At 45.0% G+C, this 23,726-nt stretch overlaps 1 protein-coding gene across 3 annotated transcripts in view; it reads right to left on the reverse strand.

Moving 5' to 3' along the window:
- DNAI7 (dynein axonemal intermediate chain 7) overlaps window positions 1-23,726 on the reverse strand; it is a 931,046-nt gene that overhangs the window by 249,799 nt on the left and 657,521 nt on the right. For all 3 annotated transcript variants that reach the window (XM_078674105.1, XM_078674106.1, XM_078674108.1), the window contains one exon: window positions 21,520-21,734. In XM_078674105.1, coding sequence (XP_078530231.1) covers window positions 21,520-21,734 — 215 coding nt within the window. The remainder of the gene's footprint in view (window positions 1-21,519; window positions 21,735-23,726) is intronic.

The following is a 23,726-nucleotide window of genomic DNA, read 5'->3' on the forward strand; positions in this document are numbered from 1 at the left end:
TATATTGTACATTGAAATGGTGACTGAATGAATCACGAAATTTACATTTATGAAATGGCTCTTAATACAGAAGAGAAGGTCGAGACCATTTCATCACATATTTATACAAGACTGTACATGTGCTAGAGGCTAAGTCAAAATATTGTCTCTAGAGTTTTCAAAAAAATAGAAATCTTGTTCTCTAAGAATAGTTCTACTTTAAGCAGAGTATCATGTGCCAAAAAGGTAAATATTTTGGGAACGTGGAAAAAATTTCGCTTTCAGCGAAAAAAAAGTTCCAATAGTTTTTTTGAAGTTCTGTTTATCAAAACTGAAGGCCGAATTCAGAGTTCAGGGAACGCTGTGTGCTCATGTTTTCAAAAGTTATTTTCGTTGTTAGGAGAGAACATTAACTCAGATAGGCTGGCAAAGAATTCGTCTACAACAGTAGGTGAAAGTTGGACCATGTCCGAAAAAGTAGAAATAGTGCATATGTGAGATGCATTGCCGTCATCGGTGTCTAGATCAGCAATGGTCACAGAAGGTTGTACCTGTGTGCTGCTTTCATCTCGTACCTCACCGCCACCTAATCGTAATGGTGAGGTCTCAACGAATGCCGTCATCAGAATAGGTAGCCGCTGGGGACAACACGTTGCATGAGCCGTTACCGAACCAAGCAAAGTATCGACATCCATAGGTACTGCTGATGGGAGTGTGAGACAGACGTCTAACACGCATTCTTCTCCACAGAGCAGGCATTGTTATGTTACTGTTTGTTTTATAGAGCGCTCAGCTGCTCCGAAGAGCGTTCCGGCGCTAAAGATCAGGTAAAGAACAGGTAGGATGCAATCTTGCCAGATTGGTCTGAATGAAAGAAACCAGGAAGTATTCAGATCTCTTAGCCGAGCCATGCCAAGGACTTTATTAATCCGATCTCGGTATCGCATTGCTAGGAGCGTTTCTTCCATTGTAGCCTGAGTTTTGTCTGTAATGGACTTGCCATATCGGAGCGGAAGGAACAAAAATAAGATTCCTGCTACGAGTCCCAAGATGAGAGGCAGGCCGCCGAACACAGAGTGCACGAAATTCGGGAAGATGCTCAGGACTGCTTCAAAGGGTGCTAACAGTCCCGAAAAAATTGTCTTAAATACATGTGCAATGCCACTGGTATCAGACATGTTTAAGATTTGACTCAACATTTCTACGAAATGCACGGGGCAATTTGTTGATTATAATGCATGTATCTCTGCTGCTGTCCTTGCGACTTGCAGACCATACGTTTCTCTAGACGAGGTTAAAGGCACAGTTGTTTGTAAAAGAATGGACTTCATTCTGCTTATAGTATCAATTCGAATAGAAGAGATATTCAGAGAAGGCCATATTGTTGCCTCCTTGTCTGGTTTGCTGTTTGGATACAATACTTGCATACAGCAAGTGACCCAGGATGTTACACTGACGAGATAGGCCGTTCCTGGCACCATGCCACAACAGCTGCGGTCACTTAACATAACGTAACTGCAGTTGGAAAGTTGTCTGAAAAAAGGCTCTATTTGTGTAGCAGGGGTGCCGTGCAGGTGACATGAAAGGTTATTTGATGAACGTTCGCAGGCTCCATGCAAGTTAATTCCTTGACACAGAAGTGTACGGCTCAGTGAATTTTTACAGTTGTTACCACTAAGAAATACCTCTTTTTTTCCCCCACTCCAACATCAGACTGGATCCGGAATTTTTTTTGCGTAGCAGTACCCTTGCGCGTCGGTAGGCGTCGTCTGCTGCTCCGCGTCCGTCGGCGTCGTGGGCGCCGTGATGACGTCGTCGGAGTACTTAGACGCCGCCTCCGCGTGCTGACGTCAGTTCTTAGACACAGCTTTTCCGGGCCAGAAGCGCTGAGCCATGTTAAAAACCAACACTGGTGCCATTGAAACTAGGGCCTTGAAAGGGGATAACCCTAACCCTAGATATCGGTTCGCAGAACGGGGAGGATAGGTGGGTCGGTAAGGAATCTAATACTAACTAATGTCTCTTACTGATATATCGTTACACAAGTAGTAACTTGTGCAACTTAAAGAGACACGTTAGTATTAGATTTCTTACCTTAGAATAGATACCCCAGCAATACCAACCCCGGTGGTGGGTCTGCGAACAAATAATCACACCAGAAAGTCCTGGAGGACAGAACGGCCAAAGAAGCCATCCCTCCGGACTTGGCTGTTCAAGCAGTAGTGTCTTGCAAACGTGTTCAGCGATGCCCACGTAGCTGCCTGACAGATGTCTTGTAAGGGCACTCCCCGGCCCAAGGCAGTTGTAGTCGCCGTGGCTCGAGTGAAATGAGCCCGCAATCCAACAGGGGGCTCCTTCTTAGCCAAGGAGTAACATGCCTGGATACACAAGATAATCCACCGGGAGATGGTCCTCTTGTGCACCGCTTTCTCCTTCTTAACGCCCACGTAACCAACAAAGAGTTGGTCATCCACCCGGAACTGGCGTGTGCGATCTAAATAGAACGAGAGCGCACGTTTTGGGTCCAGACGGTGGAGCCGCTCTTCCTCTTTAGAGGGATGCGGCAGCGGAAAAAGGTTGGCAAGGTGATAGACTGCCCGATGTGGAAGGCTGTGACAACCTTGTGCAGGAAAGATGGCTTAGTACGCAACACAACTTTGTCCGGATGGACAGAAAGGAAAGGTGGGGTACAAGAAAGGGCCTGGAGCTCACTCACTCTACTGGCAGAGGTGATGGCAACCAGGAAATCAGTCTTCAGAGTAAGAAAGCGAAGAGGACAGTTGTGAAGTGGCTCAAAGGGAGCGCACATCAGAAATGTAAGAACAAGGTTCAAGTCCCACTGAGGCATCACAAACGGAACAGGAGGGAACGTGTGTGTGATACCTTTTAGAAATCTATTTACAATAGGGGACTTGAACAAAGAAGGTTGATCAGGCAGCCTCAGAAAGGCTGAAAGGGCAGAAGGTAGCCCTTGATAGTGCCCAGAGCAGAGCCCTGCTGGGCGAGAGACAGAAGGAAGAGAAGAACCTCAGAAAGAGGGGCAGCAAGAGGATCTACAGCCTTTGCTGTGCACCATGCCACAAATCTGTTCCACCTGCAGGCGTATACCGACTTTGTAGAGGGACGCCTGGCTGCCAGAATGACGTTACAGACTTCAGGAGGCAAGTCAAATGGGCTCAACTGTCGCCGCTCAATCTCTAAGCATGGAGGTGAAGACTGGACAGGTTCGGGTGGAGGACCGTCCTCTGCTGCTGCGACAGAAGGTCCTCCTGAAGAGGCAGACGAACCGGGGGATTGACTGACATACCGAGTAGCTCTGGATACCAGTACCTTCGTGCCCGGTCCGGAGCCACAAGGATGACTTGTGCCCGGTCACGCTTGATCTTCTTCAGCACTCTGGGCAGAAGTGGTATAGGCGGAAAGGCGTACAAAATGCCGCAACTCCACTCGCGACGAAAAGCGTCTCAGAGCGAGTGCCGCCTTGGAAATTCCAACGCGCAAAGCTGATGACATTGCGCGTTCTCTTCGGTGGCGAATAGATCTAACCAAGGCTCTCCCCATCGCAGAAAGAGGCCTTGCGCCACGTCCGAGTTCAGACGCCATTCGTGATCCATCATGCACCGACGGCTGAGCTCGTCCGCCCTGGCGTTTAGAGAACCTGCCAGGTGTTGAGCCACCAGGGTCACGCCCTGGCCTTCCAGCCACTGTCAGAGGCGCAGAGCCTCCTGGCAAAGGGTCCACAACCCCACCCCGCCCTGTTTGTTGCAGTACCAAATGGCGGTGGTGTTGTCCGTGAACACCTGCACTACACTCCCCCGGACAGAGGGGAGGAATTCTTTCAGTGCTAGACGAATCGCCCGCAACTCCAAAAGGTTGATGTGGAGCCGGGCCTCCGCCGGAGACCAGAGGCCTCTGATGTCCGCCTCTCCCATGTGGCCTCCCCAGCCCTGGAGGGAGGCATCCGTCACAACAACGTGCTCCGGTTGGAGAAGGGAGAGGGATCTGCTGCTGACCCAATCGCGATCCGAGAGCCACCACTGCAGCTGTCTCGCAGTGCCCTCCGAGATCAGGATGTGGTCGGACAGGTTGCCCTGATGCTGGGCCCACTGAAACTTCAGGTCCCACTGTAGAGCCCGCATCCGCCACCTGCAGGAGGCCATCAGCCCCAGAAGCCGCAGCGTCAACCTGACCGAGACCCGGGATAATGGCTGAAAGATGGGAATCAGAGCCTGAATATCCCAGACCCGCTGTTCGGGTGGATAAACCCGAACCCGCGCCAAGTCGAGAACCGCTCCGATGAAGAGGAGCTTCTGGTCTGGAGGTGGCTGTCGACTGTCTGGGGCGAGCCTGCCTTCAACAACCAGTCGTCGAGGTAGGGGAAGACTGAAACCCCCAACCTGCGCAGATGAGCTGCGACCACCACCATCACCTTTGTGAACACCCGTGGGGCGCTGGTAAGGCCGAAGGGGAGCACGGTATACTGAAAGTGCTCGTGGCCAACCGTGAACCGCAGGTAGCGCCGGTGGGCCGGCAGGACGGGAATGTGGAAATAAGCGTCCTGCAAGTCCAATGCTACCATCCAGTCTCCTGGGTCCAGGGCAGCTAAGACCTGAGCCAGTGTCAGCATTTTGAACTTCTCCTTCCGGAGGAAGCCGTTGACGTTCCGTAGGTCCAAGATAGGACGTAGTACCCCTTTGCCCTTCTTGGGTACCAGAAAGTAGTGGGAGTAGCAACCACACTCTACTTCTGGCCCAGGAATGCGCTCGATGGCCCCCTTGGCCAAGAGGGCCGTAACTTCCTCCTGCAGAAGTCGCAAATGATCCCCTGATACACGGTGGTTCTGCGGTGGCATGGCTGGAGGAGCCGCCTCGAAGGGGAGGGAGTAGCCCCTTCGGACGATCTGCAGCACCCACCTGTCCGAAGTGATGGTGCGCCAGTGGAGGAGGTGATGGCGAACCCTGCCCCCCACTGGCGTCACATGGGCCTGAAAGCACGGACTAGGAGGGTTTTGAGGCGGATGCTGCGGGGGAAGGTGTGGACTGACCTCGCCGTTGTCCCCGACCGCCACCACGGCGGTTTCCACGGCCGCCACCGCGTTGGGTATTACCCTGCGGAGCATGGCTGGCAGCACGTGTGGGTACACCCCTTCCGTGGCCACGAAAGGAGTGAAAGGCAGCCGATTGCTGGCACGGGGCCAGAAGGCCCAAGGACTTGGCCGTAGCCCTGGAGTCCTTAAAGCGCTCAAGCGCATGGTCTGCCTTGTCGCCAAAAAGGCGATGGCCATCAAACGGCATGTCCATCAGTGTGTTTTGGACATCGGCCGAAAAGTTGGCGGACCTCAACTAGGCGTGGCGTCTGACCGCCACTGTCGTTGCCATTGCTCTACCTAGTGAGTCAGTGGTATCCAGCCCACACCGGATAGAATATTTGGCTGCATCCCGGCCCTCCACAAGGGCTTGGCCGAGTTTGGCCCGTACCTCCAACGGACACTCTGGCAGCACTTCCGCAACCGTATCCCACCGAGAGTGGGTGTAGCGGCCCAAGAGGCATGCGGTGTTGGAAGACCGCAGTCCCGGACTAAGATCTTTCTACCATACTGCTCATACCTCTTGGATTGCCTGTCCGGCGGAGCCGACGGGAACGCGGTTTGGGAATTGGAGGCCTGGATGACCAGGCTCTCGGGGTGGGGTGGGTGGACAGGAAACATGGGTCGCCCGGGGCCGGGCGGTGGCGTCTGGCCACGTTCCTATCTACGGGCGAACCCGTAGCGGGCTTGGACCAAGTACCCAAAAGAACGTCGGTTAAGGCCTCATTAAATGGCAGCAGAGGCTCGGCTGAGCATGACTGCGGCTTAAGGACCTCGGTGAGGAGGTTAGTCCTCATGGCCGCGACGGGGAGCTCAAGGCCCAAGGCCCTCATCAACACCACACTATAGGTTGCCCCCTCCTCCGTAGCCACGGTAGGAGGCGAGACAAAGCCAGTGTCAGGCGAAGTGTCAATACCACTGGCCTCCCCAAGTTCACCTGCCCAGTCCTCTTGAGACTGGCATTCACGTGCCAGAGGGTCCTCACACCCCTCCCAATCCTCCTCATCACCCATCTCCTGGTACTCAGGGTTAGGAAAAGATGGGGCCGGTTCATGGAAAACAAACTCTCCGAACGGCGTCTGAAGCAGCGCCCAGCGGCTCCGCGCCGGAACCGGGTCGAGAGAGGCGTCGGGGACAGCGCCGCCTGAGGACGGCGCCGGCGGTGACACCTGAGGGGTCGGCGCCGGGGAGGTCGTCAAATCCACCAGCGATGACCCGGATTCGGAACCGGATCCAGCGGGGCCCTGCGGCGCCAGGCCCGAAGGCGCCGGCGGCGTCGGAGCCGAAGCACCCGACGGCGTTGGGACCGAAGCCCCTGACCCGCTAGGATCCCCAGACGGGACCGCTGGGCCCGAAGGCACCACGGAGCCCGTCGGAGGAGAGAAGGACCTCATGGCCATGAGGAACCGCTCGATCTCCTCCGGCATCGCGTGAGGCCCAGGGACCGGAGGGTATGAAGCCGGATGCGGTACCTGCGACTCCGACGGAGCCGCGCCACCTGAACCCCCGGCCGCGTCGCGTGAGCCAGAAGAGTGATGACGTCTCTTCGACTTCTTGTGCTTACCTGACAACTTCGACCCTGAGGAGTGATGTCGACTCCCGGAGCTATGATGGCTCCGCTCCCGCGACCGGTCCCTCGACCTCTGTCCGGATCGGGACCTCTCCTGGCGCGGGGCCGACTGCCGGAGTTCGAGTCGCTTACGGGACCGCTCCCGTCTAGCCTTCGAAGTCAGGGCCCGGCAGTCGTAACAGGCCTTGTCGTCGTGGTCGACACCGAGACAGTGGAGACACCGACGGTGAGGGTCCGTGACCGACATCAGCCGGTCGCAATCCTCACAGGGCTTAAAACCAGGCCTCCCTACCGGCACAGTTTCGGAGTCGAAGACTCGAGAAAGGACGATCAAAAAGATCTAAACAGTTTTAGTCAAAAAGTGACTAAGGTACCACTTTTTCCGGATCTGCGCTGTTGGCGCGGAAAAAAGAACTGACGTCAGCACGCGGAGGCGGCGCGGCGTCTAAGTACTCCGACGACGTCATCACGGCACCCACGATGCCGACGACTGACGCGGAGCCGCAGACGACGCCTACCGACGCGCAAGGGTACTGCTACGCAAAAAAATTCCGGATCTAGTCTGACGCCAGGGGATATTCTAAGGTAAGGAATCTAATACTAACGTGTCTCTTTCAGACGTACCCTTTACCCAACCTTTCATACAGGCCCGCTGGTATGTGCTTTTGGCAATATTGAAACTGAAAAGTCGTTATCGGAATTGTATTGGTGCCATGTATTATCCATTCAATGACAGGTCTTTCGGAGATTGTCAATGGTAATCTTTCTAGTTTTTCAATGCGCAGCACCGTATAGTCTGCTCCTCTTTGTGCCAAAGAGATTTGTTTATCTGTAAGGTTAAAGACAGAAAACAATGACGTTGTGTTGATTAGATGCCATGGCACGTAGCCTGAACGGAGATTTTGTAACGTCCAGCCTAACTTTACAATAGAACGTAATTGGGACTGGTCATGTTGTAACATTAGCATATCCTGTTCTATTATATCAATAGCAGATGATACAATGCTGTCCAGTGAATAAATTCTGGAGGACAGAGTCATTAACCCATTGTCCACTACAGACAGTGATTTTTCTAAATTGATACGATGAATTTCTCGTATTTTTTCAGCAGTTTCAATTTGCTTTATTTTCCAAGCTTCGTTGTAAGCAGCATAGATACCGGCATATATGAAACGTTTTTGACGCTGTTTGCGAGGTCCCATTAAGAAATCTCGCAAGTCAGCACCTTCTTTAAGTAAAGTCAAGTGTTGCTTAATTTCAAGTAGTGTGGATTTCTGTAGCCATTCGAGGCATAGTTATCCTAAACTGTAAGTTGTTATTATCCCTGGATGTTGTCTCTGGGAATATCTTGGGTCTGGCCTGTTCTGTTTGAACCCTTGTTTGTTGTTCAGGAATCTATCTTGACAGTTATTAATGTCTGTTGGCCAGATCAACCATTTTCTCCAATCAGGATTAGTTCTATTTTGGTGTAAAATATGGGATACGTCTATCTCCACATCTGTAGTGCTATTACTATCAGGTATGGGCTTTGGTATAGACGGTTTGTTTAAGTCCTTTATCCTGGCGAGGCCAAGACAGGTTGTATGTTGAATGGTGTCATTCAGGAACATTATATGTTCTGGGATCATGCAGGCTCTGAACAATGATTCTAAACCTTGTACCTGCCAGTCTTTTGTACCCCAGACAGTTTTTGTCTCAATGTTTTTTTCCAAAATTCAAAACCAAATGTAGACAATTTTTTATAAAATTTTGCAGAATATATCAGTTTAGTATTTGTCAACATGTTTTTCATTCCTGTCTTATTCATAATTTTAAAATAAAACGTTTCTGGAGCAGTGTTATTAAACCCTGAGAAGTATGGGAATTTCTCATAAAATGTTTTCGAGCTGCCTTTTGGCGGTGTTGGACAATGTTCCCATTGATTATAAGTGAAAACATTTCTAGGATTAGCAGATTTATGCAAAAAGTGCTGCCCATAATGATTAAAGCAATACATTTCTTCATAATTTGATGAACCTTCTAAATAATTATGTTCTGTAAATTTTGCAGACATTTCTAAATCTGACATCATATTATTAATATTTTCAAAGTCCCAATCAACAGAGAAAGTACTAGGTGATACAAAGTCACTTAATAAACCTTGAAATGGTGTAGATATTTCAACAGTTCAACCGGGCCATAGATGTCGTAATCAGTAGCGTCCCATGCTACACCACCAGGTATAGGTATGGCTGTGATGTTTACTGATGATAGTTCTCTTTTTTCAATGTGAGAAGATCTGTGAGGCTTTAGAACCAAGTTGATTTTCTGACTTGCTGTGTCCATTGTACTGTATTTTCCATCAATCATCCTTCCCAAGCTTAAAACCAAAATGAGCCAGAGGAGGAGGAAAAGTACACCTAACACAATCCACAATTCAATCCATGGTGAAATCAGATATGTTTCTCCAAGTTGATGAAAGAGTTCAGTAATTTTTTCTTTGAAAGTTTTATTTGCTGGCTCTTCTTCATGTTCACTTAGATTTTCAGAAATTCATCGAAATTGATGAAGTAGCCAGATGCAGTTCTGTCAATTGTTAGAATTGCTTCAGGATTCTTATTAATCTTTGTAGTTTCTTCTTCTTTTGTCATATTAGTATGGTCAGGGGCTACATCATTGTAGACAGGTGTTTCATGTTGAACTGTTGCAATTTGGGTTTCAAGAGGCACAGGTTCCATGGCTTTGTTGCATAGTCCTTCTTTATTCACTGCAGTCAAATGTGATTAGTCTCTCAATTTGAACCTCTTGAATTGTAGCAAGGTTTGGTCCTCTGCTACATCTTGGGAGTCCACTGGGCCTACTACTTATTATTGGCCACATGATTGGGGTTTTACCAGGCCGATTGATACAACTCTGTTCTCCTTTTTACCAGCAAGGGGCAGTAGTACTACTGATCTTGTACCGCTGATAGCTAAGACAGGTACTGCTTTTCTGTAAGAAGGCCCAAATTCCTTCTTCACCGCAATCTTTTTTCTGACCAGATCCCCAATCTTTGGAATCCAGACAGGTCTTGCTGGGACAGGTGGTTTTTCTTCAGGTGGCCGTTGGCTTTAACTTTGTGTTACTTAGACTTCTTCTTGTCTCATTTAAGTCCTGTAAAACAGCCAAACGATCTTTGATATCAAAGGTTTTTTGTTCCACCATTGAAGTCTGACTATCGAGGTCTTCGATTAACATTCTTGTACCAAACAAAAGTTCATACGGAGTGATTCCACCCAGAGAATGTCTTGGAAGATTATTAAGACTACATTGGCCACTCATTAGATGTTTGACCCACCCATCACCCGAACCTAATACCCTCGCTGTTATAGATTGCATTATGTCGAGTTTTTTTCTCTCCACTACTGCATTTCCCTCAGGATGGAATGGACTAGAGTACCGCAATGCAATGCCCACGCTGGCCATGGCCTCCTTGTAAGCTCGAGAGCTAAACGCAGGACCCTGGTCAGAATGTAGCATGCCAATTGCGTATGTGCCGATAAGGACTCGCAAATCTTTTATAACAGTTCTGGCGTCAGCCGAGCGCTGGGGCCACATCCAAATGAATCTCGTGCAGGAATCCACTGCGACCATGATATATTTATAGTTGCCATCCCTTTGTAAGGGACCACAGTGGTCCAGGTAAACACATGCTAATGGTTTATCTGAGATTAGAAGGGGCGTCTGTGCAGGTCATTTCACTGTTGATGCCTTCATTTTTTGGCATATTTCACATTCTAAAACATAGTTTCTAGTCTGTTTTCGACGCGTGGCCACCAATATCTCTGTTTTAATAATAATACTGTGGCGGAAATGCCTGCGTGTGCAGATGCCAGTCCTTCATGTGCCGCTAAAATTAGTCCTAACCTATGTTCCATGTTTGGAATTGCCCTATCCTCCACTCCAGGGATTACAGCAAAAGGAACATTATTTGCATCAGTTTTGTATAAGTACTTTACTGGAAAGCCTTTCAGGAGTATCTTACCACTGTTTTTACTGAAGCACCACCAGCTTGCATTATCTCGCTGTCTATTTTTGTTTTTGACCGGGTAATGGCAGCTACGGAAGCAGTTTGCACAGCTGCCTTCGCGGCCTCATCAGCCAATGAATTCCCTGCAACGTGAACGCCATCACGTTGATGACTCGGTGTATGAATCATGTGAGTCTTTTGTAGTTCTTTCTGTAAAACAACTACTTGTTCCCAAAGCATTTTATGCTTGATTGTGCCACCGTTTGCATCTTTGAAACCGTTTTGAACCCAATTCTGCAAGTATTCATTGTAAGACTGGACGCAATAATACGAATCGCACACTATTAGTGTGGGGAATTCGCAATCGGTATTTTCAAGCGCCATCTTAAATCTCATAGTTCAGCTCGCTGAGCTGTACAGTTCCTGAGTGATTCAGTTTTAGTGACCATTGGTCTGAATTTACCTATGCGCCAGTGACCTTTAACAATCGCGCATGCTGCATTGTAAACCTGTTTATCCACAACGTAGTGTTGTGCAAATCTGTCTCTGTAGATAACACAGGCGTACTGTTCGAGAGGCAGAATTTCGATCGACAGAGGACATTCATGTTCGTATTCTAGATGTTCTAGCTATTTCATTCTGGGATCAAATGCGTGTATCACGTCTGTTGCAGCAAGAGAATTAACCCATTGTATCCATTTTGGATCTAATGCCATAGCATTTGGAATGCTCGGCCTTGTTACTGCCTCAAGGGCTGATACTGCTGTTAAAACAGATATGCTCTTCCCTTGGGCTAGGGCTCTTTCTTTTGCTACAGCAGTTTGGACCGCAGTCAGAATTTTTTCAGTAGAACTGAATTTCATTTCAGCTTGTGTGTACAAGTGTGATTTATACCGTTTCTCCCTCATTAGAGGTCAGGTACGTAAATCCGCATCTTCCTGGGATGACTCGGAATATAAGGTTGCGTTCGTTTGCGCGTGTTTGCAGTTTTGTTTTAGTTAACATGTCTGTTTGTATTGATCGTAAAATATTTGTGTGTTTCTGAGTCCAATTAATTGGTTTGAAATCAGGTTTTATTAATTCGTAGAGGGGTTTAACCCTTTCTGCGTAGTTTAGAATATAAGTTCTTCCGAAATTCGGGAAACCTGGAATTGGAATTGATTGTAAGTTTTTCAGCGTGTTTGGAGTACTGCACACTTCTCTAAGAAGTTGTCTGCTAGGCTTTTGCCTTCACTTGATAACTCGTATCCTAAAAATAGGAGAGTGAGGTGGGCAATTTGTGACTTTTTAAAGTTGAATTTGTACCCTTCAGATGCGAGCCCAAGTATAATGGTGTTCACTCTTTTCAAGTGTGTCTCCAGGTCATCGTCTGTAAGATAGATGTCGTCGACATAAGATAATGCCTCATCGTCATATATTTGTAGTAATTCTGTTACCCTGGCTGAAAATAATCCTGGGCTGTTCTTGAATCCCTGGGGTAGACGACAAAATTGCTTCTGGGCCCCCATACTGGAGAAAGCGGTCAAATACCTGCTTTCTCGTGCAATGTTTTGACAGAAGAATCCATTTGAAATATCTAATGTCGTTTTATATTATTTGCGTACAATGTTATTCATTAGTGCTGCACTGTGTGAGTTTTGTACTGCAAATGTTTTGCAACAATAGTTTAGGTGTTTAGACCTCTTATTTTCCTAGTTTTGTCCCCTTCTATACGTAATGTTATTTCATATAATTTATGGGGTACACTAACTCTGGTGTCTGCAGTTTCCACCTGAATGTATTCATTCGTGTCCACTGTCCCCAGAAGATTCATCAGGATCTTGCGAGCTATGGTCACTTCTGCTGCGCTGTCTAGCATTGTCTGGGCCCATTCTCCGTTCTTGAGTTTTATCCTCAGAATCCTCGGCATGTTTTATTTTAATACTAGCTACCTTCTTTTTGGGAAATTGTAATTTTTTACTTTGATGAGCAGGTTCTTTGTCTTTGGACTTGACGCACTCTTCTTTATGGTCTGACCGTCCTCTTCTTTCCGATTTCTGTGAGGAAGTCTGAAAAGTTCGAGAGGGACGTGTATCATTATCTGGATATCTGTCAGGTTTTCTTAAATTGTCCCTATTTCTATGGTTGTATCTTTTTTCAGAGGGCTCCCGTTGTGGAGATCTGTCCCCCCGTCCTGGAGATCTATTTCTCCATTGGGGAGACCTTCCTCTGGACTGAAACTGTTTTTCTCTGGGAGTTGTTTGTTTATTACCCCCCCCACTTCTTTTTTGGAGTAATGAGAATATTTTTAATAAAGGTTTTTTCAGGATTTTTAGTTAGTTGTGGTTTTAGTGGTTTCCCACCCAAACTATCTCTACCTAATTCTTCATAGCACTTTTCAATTATTCTGGCAAGTTCAAAAGGTTGGTCAGTTATTTCTGTTTCTTTTAATTGTTGGCGGATCGCCACAGATGCTGCTTCTCCTTTTATGTTGGCTAGTAGTATAGCCGAGACTTGCTTAAAGTCTTTCAGTAATTTCATACCTAGATTTAAAGCAGGCTCTGGACCGTATTAATTTTGAATCTGTCTTAGTAAGTCTGGTATAACCGCCATAGACGGAACACCATGTGTTTTTGTGTATATTGAAGCAAAGACTGTTCCCCAAGTGTCACAGTCCTCCATATGTGGTGCGATCCCCATTGGTAGACAGATTGTCAGAATTCTGTGTTTTTCATGAGGTGTAGTATCAGGAAATACCGCCTCTATTTGAGTAATTTTTGGAGCTAACCAGAACGGAATTTGTTCCCGTTTTGCGGGTAATTTGCCAATGACTGATTGTATAGTCTGTGGTGTAATTTTATTTGTGTTCCCCTGGTGAGGGGTGTGCTGTGGAATTTGTATTGCTGGTTGGACTGTTAAAGTCCGCATGACATATTGGACCAATTGTCTATGTATTTTAATTAATTGTTTTAGCTGAACTAAAAGTTCCATGGCTGACATTTCTTCAATGTCAGGGTGTGGTGTATAGCTGGCTAGAACCGGCCATGTGGCTCCTGGTCTACCTAGTGGACCGAGCCTGGTAATGTGATTTTGATGTTTTAGGGCGCCATTGAACCAGAGCTGATGCTCTTGGTAAGTTAGTGGAATTTCAACGTCCTCGAAAGGGACGTATTCGTCTGGAGGTTCCTCTGCTTTGTAGTAGTGGAACTCGTGTGTCACAGCATTTGCTACTGGAAAAGTTATCCAAGAATAGAATACCTCTGTCTGCCGATATTTATGGGCCTCTACCACAAATATGACTGTACCACCTCTTGATGATACTCCATTATTTATAAGGTTGTAAGTTACACTCTCTCTTACACTTACCGGGATGAATATAGCATCTGGGTAATTTTGTTGAAGAGCTGTGTCATCTAAGACTGCTTGAGCTGCTATTCTAGCTCTTTCCCTTTCGTCGTCACTTTCCGTCATTTTTGCTGACCGAAAAGTTTGAAGAGCAAGTTTCAAGGAAACAAAGATTAGGCGCACAATATTTTGGAACACTGTCTCCTTCAAAGTTGACTAAACCAAAAACTAATACATAGGATTCTCGTCCTACTACGTTTTGGCGGATATTATCCTTTCACCCCCTCCAGACGTCTATTGGAGTTTTTACGGGAAAAAGGGGTCTGTGTGAAAAGCACGACTGAGTTACTCTAGTATCTAGCGTTAAATTATCGCCTTACCAAACGTTGGGCGCCATGTAGTGTAGTTCCTATATTCCCAATAGACTCTGCGCATTGGAATAACATAAACGATAGTTTAGACGTAGGACTTAGGTCGACTAGGTCTCTATTGAATATGTTAGACTAAATTATGAATGCCAGCTAGCTCAGAGGTCACTAGAAACTTTCTCGAATTCACAAGAAGGGATTAGCTTCTGACAACCGCATAAACATGACAACTTTGCTCCCTCCAGAATAAGGAGTATACCTCCAGAGTCGCGGAAACAATAGATAGCTATTTTACTCAGTTAATCGTGCATGCTTAGTTTCACCAGAAGTGCAGAGAAACAGAGAGACGGGTGTTTTCAATAAAAGAGGTTATTTATTGAACAGTCTTCTTTCTCATGCAAGAGAAGTGAATTGCTGCAATCGCAATACTTGTCATAAAGTAAAGTGCGTACAGTAAAAGGACTATTATAAAATAATACTGTAAAAGCATGGTATGGTTTCTGAGCCATACGGTGTTTAAAATAGATCACATATATACAATGATAAAATCATGACTAAACGTACTCAACTGGTGCTTCTAAGATACGCCTACCCCGGTGTACCTAACCTAAGCCTAGTACAGGGAAGGAGTAAGTGAGATGTAGTTTGAGTTAAGATGGTTTCTGCCAAGAATCTAAATCAAGAATTCTCTAAGGGTCTAAACAGCTCCGTACCTTGGTTATAGAATGAAGGAGGTCTTGTAAGTCTCTCTCAGGACTCGATCTCCCAGCAACCCGCAAGGGTGACAGGGAAACACTGGAGCTGGATTTCTCGGCAGGAGAAAAGAAAGTGTCTCTCTCAGTGCGTCAGCGGGAGGGTCGGCTTCCTTCGGCACTTGCTACAGCAGGGTATCGGGCAAGTAGATAGTCGATCTGCTCCAAACCACGGTGTGTTTTGCTAGGGCAGATGCTGGTATATTTATACCTGGAAGGTGCCGAGTTTAACGTAAGGTTGGACAAGACGTCACTAAGAACTCGCAGTTCTTTCAGGACCCCGGGAGTTCTAGGACAAATCAATACAGAAGCAGGGGGAATTCCCGGGCTGCTGGAGGCTTGGTTTGTTTAAGAACACGTTGTGCTTTCTAGGAGTCTATGGGAGTAGCCTTGCCGTATTTGGACTGCATTGACTATGTCTTAATGTGGGTATGATTCTTATGCCTATATAAGGATATGATTTGATATAACCACATAAGGGCATAAATCGGGAATATTTAACTAGAGACCTAGATTCGTCTACAACAACTTGCCCCAGGTAGCTAAAGCTGCTGTGCCCGACTAATCCACAACCATGACTCAATGAAGGAGACCCCCCAAGAACACAAGGGCTAAAGGTAAAATAGAGACACAAGTGATTGGATTACAATTAACTTTCACGGCTGTCCTGCCGTGTAAGAATGCACCATTTCCATCAAAGGAGAAAGGAGAGGCTGCGCGGCATTGGAACTTTGCCTGAAGCCGCAGCCAGTCCAGCAGTGATTGAAGCTACAACTGGCAAGGTGGCAAGGCATTTGGGGGCCCACTGGAGGGTATTTAATATGCTTTTACTTAAAACAAACTGCACAGAGCTTACTATGAGTATGGACTATTTTCCAATGGGGACTCGAGGTAGAAAAAGTACTAGACAAATGCACTGCGCATGCACCACTGAGGGGATGAGACATTGGAATCAACTGTGTTTGCACATATATATATATATATATTCAAAAAACAATGTTCGCCAGTCCCCCAGCCTTGGCCGCGGGTTCGAGTGAGGAGGCGATCCTCAATAATTCTTTGCACCAACTTTCCTATCCAAAGAAGGAAACTCGAGCCTCAAATTCATAAGCGTGATGATTTTATTTCAGCAAAATGGTAAAAAACGCGTTGTAAAGTCCAAGATTCCCCAACCTCCTGTCAGCGATGGAGAAACACACGAACTCCAATTTCAGGGATGTCAATGTTTCTTTATTGCTTGCTTCCTGTGCTCCCACAACCAGCAACCAGCAACCAGCAGTCCCCCGTGCAACAGGACTCCACCAGAGAAGGAAACGAGAGCCGACCCAGACTTGAAGGTGAATTATTATTTTTTTTTTCTCGCCACCAGCATAGAGTTTCGGCCTGCCCAGAGGCCTTGATCACATAACGCTACCAAAGGAGCAGTTCGTTTTTAAAGTGCAAGTGCGCGTCACTCTGTTACATGATTGGTTATTCCACTAAGCAGCATTACTGAAAATGGAAAAAGTACTAGGTATAGGTTTCAAATCACATTGATCTACAAACCATTACTTTCCCCATTTCACGATACAATTTGTCACATTACCATATGTTTGTATAAAAAAAACACAAAACACTGCAAGTTTTATAAAGCAAAATATTGTTAAAAACATATGTACAAATTGATCAATAGAATTATTTTTTTACAAATACAACCTATAGTTTGCTTTAATCAAACATGGTTGTATGTTTAGTGATTTGATTAAAGCAAAACGGCTTTTAACTAATATGACCCAAGTGGGTAATGTCAATGTCATACAGAAAACCATATAGCATACATCTCTATAGCCATGCTGAGGATAAAGTGCAAAGTGCAATGTAACATTGGTGACAAAACGAATGTGCAATAACCAGTGCAAACACTATATACAAAAGAACAAATTCTTTTATATCAGGGACCGTTAAAAACAAGTAAAACATGTTTGACAGATCCACTGTACTGTACCAGGAGAAAAAGGCGCTGGCACCTCAGTTAATCACCTCATTGACAAGTTTTTCATACATTTCTTATATCAAAGAGGTAATCAATGATAGAATCAAGAAGTTGAACATGAGAAGAAATTCAGTGAAACATTGGAAAGGAGGCTATAGACAGGGCTCTTAAAATCGCCCCGCGGTTCCCTCCCCTCCTAAGGGGTGGGACTGCATCAATAACGAAGTACCTCAACAGCTGACTTTGGTTTCCATGGTGGTCTCTATATATATATATATATATATATATATATATATATACATATATATATATATATATATATATATATATATATATATATCCGTTCGTTTCCACTCAGCAACACGCCCATCATCTGGAACTGCGGCAGAAGAAGAAACAGAAGACCCAGAGTGCAGGTGAGTATTTTTATTTTAGGCACACCTCGCCAGCATACCGTTTCGGCCTACACAGAGGCCTTGGTCATATATATATATATATATATTTGAGGATGAAGGATCACAAGAAAACAAAAGCTAGCCAAGGCAACATTTTGGCTACAGCTGAATTTTCAAAAAGCATCATGAGTGAAGATTCAATTTGGAATGTGGAATCAATGCAGCCCTGAGAGTTCTTGAGATATCAGTAAATGGATTCTTCACTCCTGATGTTTTTTGAAAATTTAGTTGTCACATGTGCTGCCACTGAGCAAACCATCTTGTACTACCTGAGGAAGGCGGAAGCTGAAACGTTGTAGTGGAAATATATTTTTCTTCTTTGGTGAATCTATCTGTTTGAGTCACTTCTTTCTTTGATAACTTTACCATCTTTAATGTTTGTATATTTTAAGATGGGTTTGTATAGAAAGAATACGTATAGTATTTGCAACTATAAATTATATTAAATCTGTGTTTTTTTCATTATATATTAAAGGTTTGTATGTTTTAATAAAAATATGTTTCAAATCGCAATGTTCAGTGGCATTGATTGGAGTGTCGTAAAGTGGAGTGTAGTACAGTACAGTGAAGTGTTGTAGAGTCTAGTGTCATAGAGAGGAGTATTGTAGAGTGGAATATACTGGAGTAGAGTGGAGTGGAGTGACAGCCTACAGTGGAGTAACATGTTATACAGTGGAGTATTGTGTTGTATCCTGGATTGGAGTATTGTAGAGTGGAACGGTGTGTTGTACAGTTTTAGTCGTGTGTCATACAGTAGAGCTGAGTGTTGTACAATGTAGTATTGTCGACTGGAGTCTTGGGATGGAATATGGTGGAGAGGAGTGACATCAAGTAGAGTGTAGCAGTGTGTTGTAGAGTGTAGTGGCATAAAGTGGAGTTCAGTGAAGTCGAGTGTCATATAGTTCAGTGTTGAGTGCAGTGTTGTGCAGTAGAGTGGCAGAACGTCTCGTACAGTGTAGTGTTGTACAATGGAGTATCATGATTTGGGAGAACACTGTGCATGGTAGAGTCGTGAGTTATAGTTAGTGTTGTCTTGTAAGCAAGCTGAAAAGTGTGTGTAACAAGGTCCGCTACTTATAATAATTTGAAGGTTATCTCAAGTAACTATAACTTGTAACCTAAAGTAACTATAATTTGTGTACAACAATGATGATATTTCAGTTGTGACTACGGATTATATGAATGCAGTCAATGACTATGTCATGAGTGATTTAATATGTAAGGGTAAAAGCAGTGTATGGTGAAGTGTAAGTTATAGTTACTTTAGGTTGAGCCAAAGCCCATTTATCTGTACCCTCATTTGTCAGTCTGTGCAGCCGGCAAAACCACAGAGTTCTAATGAAAAACTAGATCGCTAACATTCTATATTTATAACAAAAGTGTAGCACGCCTGAAGACATCTTGATGTAATCAAAATTGTAATACCTAAAGCATTTCCTTTAGAAATTATAAAAATTAGGGATCTTTTTCCCAAAGAAATTAGGGTTAGTGCTCTAAAAAAAATTAATGAGGGCACAATTTCTGATTCCTTAAATAGCGACAAAACACTTTAAAATGATTTGCTATATTTATGTTTGCTTATCCAGTTGATCACTTGATTATTTGTTACACTTAGGGGGAGGATGTGTTGTGAGAAACAGAGCTGCCACTTTGCAACTGGGGAACCAGGTTTGAGTTTTAGCGTTGGCACAACATCCTGTGATTCTGGGCAAATCACTTACTTACCCCACGCCTAAAAGCAAAATGAATGTGTCCTTAATTATGTTTTCTACAGCACTAACCATAATTTCTATGACAAAATGAACCCCCTCATTTTGTTCCTTTCTAAATTACATTTTTTAACTTTTACCAGTTTGAGTCAATCAAGATGTCTTCAGGTGTGCCGCACTTTTGTAATACGTAAGACTGTTAGTGCTCTAGTTGTTTTTTAAAACACTCTGGGAAGCTGCAGTACAACACAAGGAATTCAACCAACAGGCGCTCCTGCTGGAAGTACATTTTACTAAGCGTGTCAGACATTATTCTCACATGGTGGAGAAAGATAGTGTGAATTTACAAAAATATGCTCTCATTTTAGGTTCTGGAGCACCTTCCATAAGAAAACAGTTTTCTCTTAAACATGATTCATTAAATCTAAGCACAAGAGCAGCATTTTTCACAGGGTGATATCACCTTAGAACACACCACAATTCTTAAATTTAATATGGTACTACCAACAAATGATTTATATTGTAACTAAAATCTGTTATCACCTTTTATATGTGCCTCTTTTTTTGACCTTCAAAACCTGCCATTCACTACAATGCATTTCAATGGAGTCCATGTCCTAGAGTCCTGTAACAGCTTCCACAGCATGTTGGAGGTGCGCACTCCGCCCCATTACATTTTTTTTTAATTCATTTAGAGGACACCGGGACCAAGTCCCTGAATCTTGTAATTGCTGCCAAAACATACTGCTCGGGTTGAAATCAACCAATCAGGATTGACTAGTCCTCTTTAAACTGGCCAATCGGAGCATAACTGGACACCAACTGTCCAGAAATCCAATGTTTTTTTTAACTTTAATTTCTCAACACTACAGAACAGATTTACACCAAATCACAAAAAGCACAAGTTGCAAACCAAGAGCGAGCTTCTTGCCAAATTTGGTGTAGCTCCGGTCAGCTGTTTTTGTTGTAGCTCCCTCCATAGTCACGACCGGCATTGCTCGCCGGTGGGGGGGCGGGCACGAGGAATACTGGGGGGATTCTTGGAGGGAGTTGGAGGGATCGCAGGACAATTAAAAAAAAGAATAAATAAATAAATAATCGTACCTTTCCACAGGGTCCTGCGTCTTCTCTGCTCCGGCTCTCCTGTCTCCACAAGGAACAGGAAGCAGGCAGCCAGGCTCCCCTAAGCCAATCACAATGCTGCAAGCAGCTCTGTGATTGGTTGTGACGCTACCCAGCCAGGGGCTAATGTGGGTGGCCATGTTTAGCCTGCATGGAGAAGAGCAGAGTGTGCATGACTGGTTAGGGTGGCCTGATTTGGCCGATCAAACAGTCTGAGCGCACTCAGGAGTGGGCAAACCATTCCTCCCCTGCCTTGCTCAAAGAGCACAGCAGCCCCCCCCCAATGCACAAGCAAGCATAAAATGGTAATAACATTTAGTTATTACCATTTTATGTTTTGGCTTTCTCTCACTGAGAGAAAGCAATGGGGCAACACTACTCCGCCCTAGTGGTGGAGACACCACTGCCTGTCCAAAAAAACCTATTGAAATTGCATAGGAATTTTGTGTGTTGAGACCCCTATTTTTGTCTTGGTTCACACTTCACGGATTTCCCCAAAACTTTCCATGCATAAATTAGGCACTTTTATTGGAAAGCTTCTTGGAAATTCATCAAACGGGGAGCAACATCAAAAATGCTTTTCCCATGGTACAGCTGACCTAACCATAACTACCCAGTGGTGACTGCCCACTGGCTAATATATCTATCTATAAAGATATAGATATATATACATATATATATGTATATATTTATGATTCATAATAAAATGTTATACAAGACTGAAAGCTACTGCTGCTCCACTTGCTGCTACTATTAAATCTAGTTAAATGCTAATTTGCTCTATTAGTAACAAAAGTACTGTTATTGTTACGTGCAGTTTTTGTTAGTGTTACTGTAATGTACTGTTAGCGTCGTTGTTATTGAGTACTGTTACAGTGGCATTGTTATGTACAGTTACAGTGTTGTTCATGACAAGGTCAGCTCGTCATAAGCACAGCTCCAGTGTACTGCATGACGAGCTGACCTTGTCATTAGCATGGAAGTGGTTTTAAATATGCACTATTTCGGTAAATACGGTCCTTTCCAAGCACGAGGTCATGCTGTACCAGACATTATTTGCTGGGAAAATGTGTTTACAATCGTTTATCTATAGGGATGTTTATTTTCACTAATTGCGTTAAATTTAGACAGGTGATTTATATTCCCTATTGATCATCATTCTCAAGACGCGTAGAATTGTCTCCAAACACATACCTTAATATCTATTTTTACTTCAGTGAAAGCAGCAATGATGACAAAAGCAACTTCATTCACTCCTTTCGGCGTTAGTTGCCATGACTCATACGGCATATTAAGGTGTGCATCTTGAAACATCGCAAAGGTATAAAAAGAGTCCATCTGAACGTGCATCATCCTTTCTTCCTTTCTGTAGTCTTGCTCGATAACATTGTCAGTTGTCCAGTTTTCGCCTGCAAAAAAAATAAAACCGATATTCAGCTATTTTATATAATTTTATGACAGTAACTCAGGTTGGGTTTTATTAAAGTCATCAGAGCTAAGTGGATGTTGCGCATAAGAAATACGGAACGTGAAAATATCATCATCTTGTGACCAGCAGCAGCCAATCTGCAAAGACAATGTGGGCTCTTCCGATGCCGGCTCTGACAGCCTGAGAGCAGCACTTCAGTGGATGCAAAAAAACAGACTATCTTAATTGTGAGGCTTGAGAGAGGCCCAGACGCCAGCTTCACTCTTCCTGATTATGGCACTCTCTAAAGGTAAATTCGAGATGATCTCAGCTTTTTATCTGGTGCATGTCTCATAAAATCAGGATAAAGCAAAGACATCTTTCAAGGGCTGGCTCAATTGGGTGAAATACCTCAGGGGTGCTTATAGCATCGCATACAAAACTCACCCTGGAGACCAGCTACTAGGGGGATGTGGAAACTGCTGGACGAGTATGTGAACCCCTATGATGGGAGCGTATGCGCGCAAAACATAGCAATACAAGACCAGATTGTGCCGAGGCCATTGCGAAAGTAGATTTCTAGTAGATATCTTCTCCATCTCTTCTCTTCCTTTCCTTCTCTTCCACCTATACTTAATCTTCTAACAAGACAACAGAATGGAGTCTAACATGCATATTAAATGTAACCAAAACAACTGTAGCCAAGATTGACTTGAACCCTGTAGCTGAAAAGCGAATGTACCTGTATGGAAAACTCAATAAAATACTTTGAAATCAAAAAAAGAAACATTGGGCTGGTGTACTGCATCGTGACAAATGCACCACCAGTTAAACCAGATTCATCTTGTCCTTTGTAGCTAGTGAGGATTGGAGAAAACTATTGGCAGGTGTTAGACCTGACATCATTGGCGTGAGTCTCCCTTCCATTTCTGACGGATTGCCTCCTCTGTTTTAATATGTTTTTGCTGGATGTATGCTTTGGGCACTGTGCCACTGCTAATCAGTGGCACAGTGCAAGTGCTCCCCATGTTAAATTGATATACTGATTGGATTCCATGATTGGGTTATTTGATTCATCTTTCAGCCCCTAGAACAGTGCACCACGTGTGCCCAGGGCTTGTAAATCAAATGCTGCTGGTGGGCTTGCAGCACTGGTTGTGCCACCCACAGAAGCAGCTTGTACAGTGTGTCTCAGGCCTGCCATTGCAAGGCCTGTGTGCAGTCTAGCCCTGCCATGTCGACTTGGCCAGGTGTACCCACTTGCCAGTCCCTAAACCTCCCCTTTGCTTCATATTAGACACCCCTATGGTAGGCCCAAGGGCAGGGTGCATTGTAAGTATAAGGTAGGACATGCTCTGATGTGCGTAGCATGTTCTAATAGTGAATTACAGCCATTTTCGTTTTTCACTATTGACCTGTTCTCATAGGTTAGAATGGGCAGTTAGAATATTACATCCTTATAATCCTAACTGACTCGGGAAACATGATAGAAATTCGAATTTAGTATGCCTAAACTCAGAATAATAAAGTACATCTTTTAGTAAAGTTTATTTTAATATTCTGTGTTTGCAAATACCTCTTTTAGAAAGCAGGTATTTGCTAGCCTAACCATTTGAGCCTGCCTCTGCTGGGTTGTGTATTCCTTGTCTGGGTTTGTGTGTGACAGGGCTGGGGAATTCCAGGAGACAGTCTGGGGCAGCCGAGTGGTGAATAGAGAGATCTGCATCTAGATGGGAGGGAGGAGTTACACCTGGGACCTGAATAGGGCTGGGCCTTCCCTCTACAATGCTGGCTCCACCTCTTGTGGCTTATCTGATGTCTCTGCCCTGCACTGTGAAAGGAGAGGAGGAATCATGTCAACAGAGTGCTCCAGAGCTGTATCTTCCCTCCCCTCTGCTGGCTCCACCCCCTGTGGGGCAGCTGATGTCTCTGCCCTGCACAGTGAAAGGAAGAAGAGTCATGTAAACAAAGTGCTCAGGAACTGGTTAGGACT

The sequence above is a fragment of the Lissotriton helveticus genome, chromosome 1_1, assembly GCF_964261635.1.
Source record: "Lissotriton helveticus chromosome 1_1, aLisHel1.1, whole genome shotgun sequence".
Classification (NCBI taxonomy): Eukaryota; Metazoa; Chordata; class Amphibia; order Caudata; family Salamandridae; genus Lissotriton; species Lissotriton helveticus.